We start from the raw sequence: 12498 nt of genomic DNA on the forward strand, positions 1-12498 counted from the left end.
TCAATATCAACCTGGCCCCCGGACATAATTAAGTAAATTACATTTGACCTCGTTTGAATTAAACTACATTCGACCTCGTTCGAATAACATTCGACCTTGTTCGAATTAAACTACATTTGACCTCGTTCAAATCAACTTATATTCGACCTCGTTCGAATTAACTCACATTTGACCTCGTTTGAATTAACTTACATTCGACCTCGTTCGAATTAACTTACATTCGACCTCGTTCGAATTAACTTACATTCGACCTCGTTCGAATTAAACTACATTCGAATTCACTCACATTCGATCTCGTTCAAATTAAACTACATTCGTCCTCGTTCGAATTAAACTCCATTCAACCTCGTTCGAATTAAACTACATTCGACCTCGTTCGAATTAACTTACATTCGACCTTGTTCGAATTAACTCGCATTCGACCTTGTTCGAATCGACTCACATTCGACCTCGCTGGAACCAACTCAATACAGGTTACGTTCGACCTCGTTCGAATTAACACCTGCTAATCCATGACCATGGCTAAAACTAAATTTTTATGATTAAAATGACATTTCTTGCTCCAAATATATTCCTTACAAAAGCTAAAACAAATACCAGCAAAAGTATGTATGAGAATTGCAAGCAAAAGAAAGAAAAACAACTACGTACTACCTAATTCAGCAGCACCATCTCCACCCATTTCTCCACCTTCACCGCCAGGATACTCATCGTCGTACTAGGCATCCTGCTCAATCCTTTCCACTTCTTCCTCAATATCACCAGCTTGTGGTGTGGCGAGGTCATAGCCACAAGCAAACCGAGCTTCACGTGCCTTAGCACGTGCATTCGCTAAGTCGGCTTCCGAAACAGCCCCCATCCCAATCAGATCCCTAAATATGTCCATCTGGGCCTCAGCGTGAATCCATTCCTCATACAGATCCCGAGGAATATCAGGAAAAGCAGTACAAGAGGAGGATGACTAAGCCAATAACTGTGCCTTCTCGGCCTCGAGGGCAATAACTCGATCACTAAGGTCTGCAGTCTTTTTTTCTAACTCCCCAATCCGCTCATCAAGCCGATCCTCTCTGAGCCTAGCCATCTCCATGGCGCAATCCCGTTCAGAACAATTAACACAGATTGCGTCCTCTAAAGCTGCAGCTCTACGCGCAACTGATAACTGGGCCGTCTCTGCCCTCTCTAAATCTGCTACCTTCTCGGCGACCTCGCCACTCAAAACGGCCGCTCGAAGTTGACACTCCTCCAGCTCGGCACACAGCGAGACCACTTGGGATTGAAGGTCGACGCACTGGGCCTCAATCGCCCTACTCACTTCGAGCCCCTCCTCTTTGTCCTTCAACGCAGCCTCGAGCTCACTTTATTTTCCGATGACCTTCACCAATTCGTCATCCTTCTCCTTTAGCTTGTTTCGGAGGGCCTGGAAGTTGCTACTACCACCAACTCGCCAACAAAGCTCACGGTGCTTATCACTATATTCGCGATATTTCTGCTCCATCTTTTGGAAGATAGCCTTACGCCTATCCTCTCGGCGGGAACTTTCAATCTCCAAGATCACGGTCTGAAAAGAAAGCCAGAGCGGGTAAGAACAAATTTAAAATCAACATAAAAAACGAATAAGGAAACAGAATACCAAACATACCCTAAGAGCAAGGCCGGCTATGCTCTTCGACAAAGTGGAATCCTTCAGCTTCTCGAGGGTCTTACCCTCCATATAGGAACTGAGTGGGCCAAAAGAAGGGACCACGTCCTTTGTATCAACTAATAGGTCCCGGTCGCAATGGTCCGCATGCTCCCTTCTAACCTCACCTTAGGCCGGGTAAGTCCTTCCCCTATCATCCTAACTTCCTCGGCGTCCAGATCGGAGCCCGTCTTATAATCCTCTTTGGCAACACTTTTTCCCTTGTTGTCAACCCGAGAGGAAGGGCCCTCAGTCGGTAAAGAGATCGATGTATCATCCCTTGTAAGGCGCCGGGTATCCGCGCCGCCGACCCTTCAAAACCCGTTCCGGTTTCAAGGAGCAAAGTATATCCCTCGGCTACCGACTGCGGTAGGATTGTGGACGGCTGCTCGGCACCAACTCTGAGATCTATAGTCGCCGTTTCTCTGATGACGAAACTATCCATTATCGAACTTCCCACGCGGACACTTCTTTCGCCGATAGCGACAGATCGCCTCTTGCGGAGAAGCGGATTATCAATAGTCGACGATGATCCTTCCTCATCGTCCTCGTCAACTAGATGACGTAGAGGCGAATTTGAGACATTCATCGCAGTAGTCGACGATCGAGCAGGTCTCACCGCAGCAATAGGAACAGAAACGAACCTCATCTTACAGAATGCCGGAGCAGGAGCTTTTCGCCTATTCGAAAACCCTCCTGCAAAAGCGATTAGAACATCAACTATCAAAGCCATGACGAACACGCCACCACACGGCCAGGACGGTATAAGTAAAAAGTCACTATATGAATGGACAAACTCATCGATTACTGAAAGCTTGGGCCCAAATTTCTAGAAAAAGGCCGGCCACCCACGAATCCACAATGTGTGGGGCAAAATATGGCTAACCCATTCATGAATATCCCCAACCAATGGAGGGGACTTGGTCTCAGCTAAAGGAGAAAAAGACAGAACAGTTAGACTATGACCAGAACGAGCAAAATGAACACTTAGTAAAAATACTTACGAGCATAATTCCATGCCTCAGGAAATCTGTTCGCATTCGCCACCACGTCCTCAGTCTTGACAAAGAAGTAATTAAATCGATGATTCTCTTTATCATCCATCTTTACTACCAAACTTTTGCCTCCACGGTGACGATGGTGCAATATCATCCCTCTATAAAACCTCAGCGCGAAAAGGTGCATCAGGTGGCGAAGAGAGACCCCGCGGCCAGCCAATTCTGCGTACTTTGACAGCATGAGTATGAGCTTGTAGATATAAGGAGAAAGCTGAGCCTAGCAGACGCCATAGTAGCGACAGAACTCCTCTGCCAATGGGAGAATGGGAAATGAATAGCCCACATGGAATGGATATGCATAGAACGCGCAATATCCAGGGCGATGAATCTGCATCACATCATGTCCAGCCCGGACAAGATCGATGTGGATTGGAATTTTGAACTTCGCCATGAAATTAGCAAGGGCAGCCGCATCCATCTCAGAATCTACGGCCTCAGGGTCATCCTCGTGTAGCTTTGAGAAGTCACTTCTAGCCTTATCGCTACGGGAAATTATTTTCTCTACTGTAGGAAAGCTTTCATCTTCTATGGCATTGACAACCCCACCATCATGGGGAGCCATGTACACTGCCAAAGGAGCAGGATTAGGTATCGCCCCAGAACTGGAAGACACATTAACCATTTTTGTTTATGAATAAAGGGGGTGCAAACACATAAGAGTCGAGTAGTAAGAACCACCGAAATCGGTGAAGGCATGAGTATGAAGTAAGGTCAAGGAAGCAGACTGCATCCTCAATACCCCATCATCCCCAATAGTAACATCTCTGGCATCATCTTGCTGAACCGTGTCCTTAAGGACAAGCAAATGGGGATCATCATACTGGCGCTCTCTGATGCAATCATATAAGGAATACCGAGAAACCACACAAGCTAGAACCCAAATAGGCTCCGAAATATCCAATCTCACGAACTGGTTGGCCAAAGCCTAAACATCAACTGCAAGATGTCTCTCCCCAATGGGAATGAATGCAAGACTACCCATACTCATCGCCTTTCTACTCAAGGCATTGGCCAGCACATTGGCCTTCCCGGGATGATACATAATGGTGATATCATAGTTCTTAACAGCTCCAACCATCTCCGCTGTCTCAAATTTAGATCCTTTTATTTGAACAAGTGCTGGGGACTCTGATGATCCGTAAACACCTCACAAGACACACCGTAGAGATAATGCCTCCAAATCTTCAATGTATGAATGATGGCAGCTAACTCCAAATCATGAACAGGGTAGTTCTTCTCGTGAGGCTTCAACTAACGTGAAGCATAAGCGATCACTCTACCCTCCCGCACAGATACACACCCAATGCCAATCCGAGAAGCATCACAATACACTTTATAAGAGCCTGAAGCTGATGGAAAAACTAGAACTAGAGCTGTGGTCAAGGAGCTTCTGAAAGCTCTCCTCACACTCATCTGACCACCTGAAAGGAGCACCCTTTTGTGTCAATTTGGTCAAGGGCGATGCAATAGACGAGAAACCCTCCACAAAGCGATTATAATAACCGGCGAAGCCAAGAAAGCTCTGAATCTCTATAGCTGAGGACGGCCTGGGCCAATTCTGAACTGCCTCGATCTTCTTCGGATCCACCTGAATACCCGCACTGGACACCATGTGTCCCAAGAATGCCACTGAGCTGAGCCAAAACTCACACTTGGAGAACTTGGCATAAAGCTTCTCCTCCCTCAACCGCTGCAACACATTCCTTAAATACTGGGCATGCTGCTCCTGGCTACGAGAGTATAGCAGGATATCATCAATGAACACTATAACAAACGAGTCGAGATAAGGCTAAAATACATTGTTCATCAGATGCATGAACGCTGATGGGGCATTGGTCAGCCCAAAAGACATCACAAGGAACTCATAATGACCATAACGGGTCCTGAAGGCTGTCTATAGAATATCTGAGTCCCAAATCTTAAACTGGTGATACCTAGACCTCAAATCAATCTTGGAGAACACCCTCGCTCCCTGAAGCCGGTCAAACAGATCATCAATACGCGGCAAAGGATACTTGTTCTTGATTGTAACTTTGTTCAACGGCCTATAATCAATACACAACCTCATAGTTCCATCCTTCTTCTTCACAAACAGAACTGGTGCACCCCAAGGTGACACGCTAGGCAGAATAAACCCCTTATCAAGGAGTTCTTGAAGCTTCTCTTTCAATTCTTTCAACTCAGCTGGTGCCATACGATATGGTGAAATAGAAATGGGCTGAGTACACCGTACCAAGTCAATACCGAAGTCAATATCCCTGTCGGGCGGCATGCCCGGCAAGTCTGCAGGAAATACATCCGGAAATATCCGCACCACCGGAACAGAATCAATAGTGGGAGTATCAGCACTAGCATCCCTCACAAAGACCAAATAAGATAAACAACCCTTCCCAACCATCCGCTGGGCCTTCAAATATGAAATCACTCTACTAGGAACATAGTTTGGAGAACCTCTCCACTCAATCCTCGATAACCCCGGCATCGCCAATGTCACAGTCTTATCGTGACAATCTAGAACAGCATGACATGGAGAAAACCAATCCATACCCAAGATCACATTCAAATTAACCATACTAAGCAACAAAAGATCAACTCTAGTCTCCAGACTCCCAATGGTCACTACACACGACCGATATACATGGTCCACAATAATACTATCGCCCACCGGCGTAGAGATATGAACAGATAATAATAAAAACCTCCTTGGCATCATCGCGTTGTACTGTATCCTTAAGGACAAGCAAATGGGGGTCATCATACTGACGCTCTTTGATGTGCTCATACAAAGAAGACCGAGAACAACACAAGCTAGAACTCGGCTAGGCTCTGAAACATCTAACCTCACAAACTGATTGGTTAAGGCCTGGACATTTGTTGCTAGCGGTTTCTCACCAACTGGAATATATGTAAGTCTACCCATACTCACGACCTTCCTAGTCAAGGCATCGGCTACGACATTGGCCTTCCCCGGATGATACAAAAGGGTGATGTCATATTCTTTTAACAGCTCTAAACACCCCCGCTGCCTCAAATTTTGATCCTTTTGCTTAAACAAGTGTTGTAGGCTCTGATGATTTGTAAATACCTCACAAGGCACGCCGTAGAGATAGTGCCTCCAAACCTTCAGTGTGTGTACAATAGTTGCCAACTCTAAATCATGAACGGGGTAGTTCTTCTCATGGGGCTTCAACTGGTGCGAAGTATAAACAATCATCCTACCTTTCTGCATCAAGACACACCTAATACCAGTCATTGAAGTATCGCAATAAACCGTATAAGAACCCAATATTAAAGGCAAAACTAGAACTGGAGTTATGGCCAAGGCAGTCTTGAGCTTCTGAAAGCTCTGCTTACACTCATTAGATCACCTGAATGGGGTACCCTTCTGGGTCAATCTAGTCAAAGGTACAACAATGGACGAGAAACCCTTCACAAAACGACGATAATATCCAGCCAAGCCAAGAAAACTCCGAATCTCAATAGCTAAAGATGGTTTGGGCCAAATATGAATTGCCTCAATCTTTTTCGGATCTACCTTGATCCCCTCACTGGACACTACGTGCCCCAAGAATGCCACAAAATCAAGCCAAAACTTACACTTGCAGAATTTGGCATATAGTTTCTTTTCCCTCAATGTCTGGAGTACAATCCTCAGATGTTGCTCATGATCGGCTTTCCTGCATGAGTACACCAGTATATCATCAATGAATACTATGACAAAAGAATCAAGATATGACTGGAATACAATGTTCATTAGATGCATAAATACTGCTGGGGCATTTGTAAGCCCAAAAGACATCACAAGAAACTCGTAGTGACCATAGTCGGACCTGAATACCATCTTTAGAATATCAGAATCCCGAATCTTCAACTGGTGTGTCACGCCCCGAACCTAGGAGCGAGACAAGCACCCCGTGCCTCACCTAACCTGGCGTACCAAATTGCGACTAAGGGACTCTGAACACATAATGTCATACTTTGGCCATGGGGCCACCTTGCAAGACAATTTGCGAAGCAAAATATAAAACTGAATGGAAACTAGCACTAACTAAATATCAATATAAAGCTAGGCCGACAAGGCCGTCATAGCTACTACAGCTGACAAACCACCAATTTATACAAACCCAACATACTGCACTAACCAACAGGATATGCCTACAAGCCTCTACTGATAGATGTACTGTGATCGGAACAGGGCCCCGACCTACCCATAACATATATACAGATATACATAAGATGTACACAAAACTCTAGTCCTGGCAACTCCGAAAGACGTGGAGCTTACCGATCAGGCGGAACTCGGGAAACACCTACTGAGGAGGTCTAACCGTCTGTCTGTCTGAACCTGCACGCATGAAATGCAGCGCCCCCAAAAAAGGGACGTCAGTACGAAATAATGTACCGAGTATGTAAGGCAATAAAATAACTGAAATCTGAAACTGAACTGATAATATGATAACTGAAATTAACTGGGAGTCAAAGATGATCTGGAGATATACTTACCTGCTGATACTGACTCAACTCCTTCAATATAGTAAGTAAAATAATTGTACGGCCTTATAAGGCTCGGTATATATAACTGCTCTGCCATAGTAGGCTCGCTTATAGGCGCTCGGCCATACTAGGCTATGTATCTCGACCATGCTGGGCTCGCTCATAGGCGCTCGGCCACAGTAGGCTCGGTATATAACTTTCCATCTGATCAGAGGTTGCCCAATAGGGGCCTGCCCATCGATTATAGCTCGATGGTAATGAAAATACTGTAATACTGTATATATAGGCTTGCTGCTCTCTTGACTGAAAGAAGACAATACTAAAATTGAATATAGAGTCTCGATAAGGAATAATATTGTAACTTATGAGACTAGAATAGTGTGAATAAATTCATGAATATGAACTTCTCTTTTTGTCTCATTACTAACACATGTAGCTACGAGATCATGCCAAAATGAAGGAAGGCTTAGCCTTAACATACCTTATCACAATCTTTTCAATCACCAAGTTGAACTCACCTCTTCGCACCTTAATCTACAAGAATGATAATAATACTATCGTTAAGTTACGAAAGGTACAACTATCGCACAACGAACGACAAACCTATTTTGTATTAAAACGGGCAGCATCTCCCCTATAATATGCCCTTCCTCCAACTTCAAGATAACACCAACAATACAAGGACAGAATAATAACAACATATATACATCATTTTCCAGCCCTATATACACCATCAAATACTACAAAACAGCCCAACACACCCCAATCTCTTCGTACACAAAACGACCACCGTAGTAGTGTCAAACGACCCGAAAATGTTATGACGAACGACCAGCCAACCACCCTACATTTATATGGTGTTTATAAACCCCCTTCCTCCTCCAAAACTCCACAAAAATAGTAATAAAACACGCAGCCCAACAGCAACACAAAACAGTCCACAAAACAGTCCGCTACAAGTGAATAACTCGAACTCACGGCTTCCGATCACCATCCCGTGAGTTCTTACAAGTATAGAACGACTTACCATGAATTTACAGAAGAAAAAATGGATGAAAGAGAGCAGTAAACTCACCTTATTTGTTGGATAACTCAGCTCCTATCTTGGTTCTTCAAACTCTAAGTTTTACCTCCAATTGGAACTTGAAAGGGAGAGAAAATCAATTAGGGTTTGTGGGAAATTTTTGGGAGGATTCTTTGCAGAGCTTATGTCTGGTTATTATGCTCTATTTTGAGTCTAATATATGAAGAAAATAGGCCCTTAAAAGGCCTCTTTGGACGACCCGAAATGGCCCATTTTTGGGCTTTCATTTAAGCAAGTAGGTGACACACCTACTTGTCACCTAGCAGCTTGCGCAGTATCGCAAAAATGCACATATCTCTCTACTCTGATGTCGTATTGACAAATGGTTTAATGCGTTGGAAAATAGACTCATAGATATTTAATTTGATGGGTGGAACACACCATAACTCTAAGTATATTGGGAGAAAATTGCAGTTACAGTTGACCCAAAGTTTCAGTAAAACTTATGAATGTAACTTGTGATGACTTTCATCGACTTTTGTTCCACAACTCGCTTGACTTAAAAAAATAACACACGGATGTAATACGACTAATATAAATCATAACATAATATGTTTATCATGTTAAGCACCCTGGTCTCACCCCAAAGGTATATGTTATAACATTTCCAACTTGTCGACTTTCGACGAAACATTATTTTCTTCAATTGCTTTAGCTTCTGAACTGTCCAACCCTCTTTGTACTTGTTGTTCATGATCTTCAATATTTGTAACCTCAGAGGTAACATGATTAACTTACTTTATATACTTTTAAATATTATCTCAATTTTTTGTCCTACATTAGTTTGCTTACGACGCATTTTTACATACGAAAATATAGGGTGTAACATCACTCCCCCCTTGGGAACATTCGTCCTCGAATGTTTACTCTTGGAGACTTTGGAAACTTTTTCCAGAGTATCCTTGGTACACTAGGTTAAAACCAACCTGCACGTAGCCAGAAACATACTATGCATGCCACACATGGCCAATCTTTATAAATAGCAGCAATTTGCCTCTGACATAATCCTGTCTCGTAGCCCTGCTACATCTGGAACACACAAACGACCCTTGTATCTGAGAACCCCATCTCCCTTGAGCTCTAACAATGGCTTCTTCTGCTGCGGAACTCGCTCTCTCAACTCGACCAACTCTGGGTCCTCGTACTGCCTTTCCTTGACTTCAGCTATGAGGGATGATTTTGCAGTGTTTTGGATTACAACTCCACCATCCTCAGAATCTACTAACCGAACCCCCAACGAAGACAATTGATGAATCTCTCTAGCTAATTGTCTTTTCTCGGGCTCTACATGTGCTAAGCTACCCATAGATCGGCGACTTAATGCATCTGCTACAACATTAGCTTTCCCTGGATGGTAGAGAATGTTAACATCGTAATCTTTCAATAACTCAAGCCATCGCCTCTGTCGCAAATTCAACTCTTTCTGCTTGAAGATATATTGTAGGCTTTTATGATCAGTAAATACATCAACATGAACACCATATAAATAATGCCGCCATATCTTAAGTGCATGGACAACCGCAGCTAACTCGAGGTCGTGGGTCGGATAATTCCTCTCGTGCTTCCTCAACTGCCTTGAAGCATATGCAATTACCTTCCCATGTTGCATCAGGACACATCCTAACCCGACACCTGATGCATCACAATACACGGCATAACCCTCTAGACCCTCTGGAAGTGTTAGAACTGGAGCTGAGGTCAACTTGTTCTTAAGCTCTTGGAAACTCCGCTCACAAGCCTCTGTCCATTGAAACTTAGTTTCTTTCTGTGTCAACTTCGTCAATGGTGCCGAAAGGGAAGAAAAACCCTCTACGAACCTCCGATAGTATCCTGCTAAGCCTAGAAAGCTACGAACCTCTGTCGGAGTGGTAGGTCTAGGCCAAGATTTCATGGCCTCAATCTTCTGAGTGTCCACCTTTATCCCTTCATCTGATACAATATGCCCCAAGAATGCTACAGACTTCAACCAGAACTCACATTTAGAAAACTTAGCATACAACTTACGATCACGGAGGGTTTGGAGAACCGCTCGCAGGTGGTCCGCATGCTCATCCTCTGAACGGGAATAAACCAGAATATCATCAATAAATACTATCACGAACAGATCTAAAAATGGCCGGAATAGGCTATTCATCAAGTCCATAAATACAGCGGGTGCATTAGTCAACCCGAAGGACATGACAAGGAACTCGAAGTGGCCATATCGGGTCCTGAAGGCTGTCTTCGGAATATCTTTTTCCCGAACTCTGACCTGGTGGTACCCCGACCTCAAATCAATCTTGGAAAAGCATCTAGCTCCCTGCAACTGATCAAACAAGTCATCGATCCTTGGAAGTGGATACTTATTCTTAATAGTTACCTTGTTCAACTGCCTATAATCGATACACATCCTCAGCGAGCCGTCTTTCTTCCGCACAAATAGTACCGGTGCACCCCAAGGTGAGGTACTGGGCCTAATGTAACCTTTCTCCAGCAAATCTTTTAACTGCTCCTTCAACTCCTTCAATTCGGCAGGTGCCATTCTATACGGAGGGACGGATATTGGTTGAGTTCCTGGAAGCAAATCGATGCTAAAATCAATCTCTCGCTCTGGAGGAATACCTGGAAGCTCATCTGGAAACACATCTGCATACTCTTTGACTATGGGAATAGACTGAAGTGTAGGTATCTCAGCATCTGCATCTCTAACTCGCACAATATGATAAATGCACCCTTTTGCGATCATTTTCCTCGCCTTCAGATAGGAAATAAACCTACCTCTGGGTGTTGGTGTATTACCTACCCATTCAAGGACTGGCTCACCCGGAAAATGAAATTTGGCTACCTTTGCTCGGCAATCAACTGTGGCATAGCAAGCTGCCAACCAGTCCATGCCCATGATAGCATCAAAGTCCATCATCTCTAGCTCAACTAGGTCAGCTGAGGTCTGACGACTACAAATTGTCACCGTACAACCTCGGTAAACCCGTCTAGCAATAATCGATTCTCCGACCGGTGTAGATACCGCAAAAGGATCACTTAGTATTTCAGGCACTATACCAAACTTCCTTGCGACAAATGGGGTAATATACGATAAAGTAGATCCTGGGTCTATCAAAGCATAAGCATCGTGAGAGCAAATGGTTAATATACCTGTCACAACGTCTGGTGAAGACTCCTGGTCCTGTCGACCCGCTAAAGCATAGATACGGTTCTGATTACCACTTGAACTGGAACCTCTACCTCTGCCTCGACCTCTACCAGCCGAAGACTGAGACTCACGCCTTGAAGGATGCACGGACATAGACGATCCTGTTGCTGAACTCGCTGGTTGTGCCATTCCCCCAGAATCTCTATTTGGGCAATCTCGCATCATATGCCCCGGACGCCCACATGTATAACAAGCATCAGAACCTGCTCGGCATTGACCCAAGTGTCCTCTACCACAGATGTCACACCGCGGAGGAAATGACCATGTCTGCGCAGAACCTCGTTGTCGCTGCAAACCCGACGCCCGTGAGCTCTCACCTGGTCCTGACTGAGTATAGCGGTCATACCCGTAACCCTGTAACTGAGGTGGCGGAGGCCTAGGTGGCCGTCCGAAGTACTGGGTCCTCTAACTACCCTGAGATTGCTCCTGAGACCTGGGAAATCTCATCCTCTTATGTTGCCCTTGCTCAGCCCTCTCTGTACCCTGCTGCCGACGCCTACCCCTTTCTATATTCTGGGCGAATGCCTGAATCCGGGAGATATCCATACTATCCTGCAATGCAGCGGTGGCACATGCCTCGGTTAACTCTGGGGCTAACCCTGCTATAAACCTGTGAATCCTGTCCCGCATAGTAGAAACTATGGATGGTGCATATCTGGCCAATGAGTCAAAACGGAGACTATACTCTCGAACACTCATATTACCCTGCTTGAGGGCTAGAAACTGATCGACTCGAGCCTGTCGGATCTCCCGCGGTAAGTACTGGTCAAGGAAAGCATCTGAAAAATTCTCCCAAATAGCTGGAGGTGTATCACGTCCCCTGGACCTCTCCCATCCCTCATACCAAAGGATGGCTATATCTCGGAGTCGAAAAGCTGCTAGCTCAACTGCCTCTTTCTCCGTGGCATGCATAACACGAAAGATCCTGTGAAGCTGATCTATGAAATCCTGCGGGTCCTCCCTCTGATCTGTCCCCGTGAACTCTGGGGGACTC

The 12498-nt window shown here is 44.8% G+C and overlaps 1 protein-coding gene across 1 annotated transcript; it reads right to left on the minus strand.

The window, feature by feature from the left end:
* Positions 1-961: 961 nt before the first annotated feature.
* Positions 962-1711, minus strand: LOC138896382 (uncharacterized). Its single transcript, XM_070181189.1, has 3 exons — positions 1640-1711; positions 1373-1558; positions 962-1246 (listed from the first exon to the last, which is right to left on the minus strand). The coding sequence occupies exons 1-3, from the start codon at positions 1709-1711 to the stop codon at positions 962-964; spliced, it is 543 nt and encodes a 180-aa protein (XP_070037290.1).
* Between the last annotated feature and the right edge of the window lie 10787 nt (positions 1712-12498).

Source organism: Nicotiana tomentosiformis, chromosome 7 (assembly GCF_000390325.3).
Source record: "Nicotiana tomentosiformis chromosome 7, ASM39032v3, whole genome shotgun sequence".
NCBI classification, from domain to species: domain Eukaryota; kingdom Viridiplantae; phylum Streptophyta; class Magnoliopsida; order Solanales; family Solanaceae; genus Nicotiana; species Nicotiana tomentosiformis.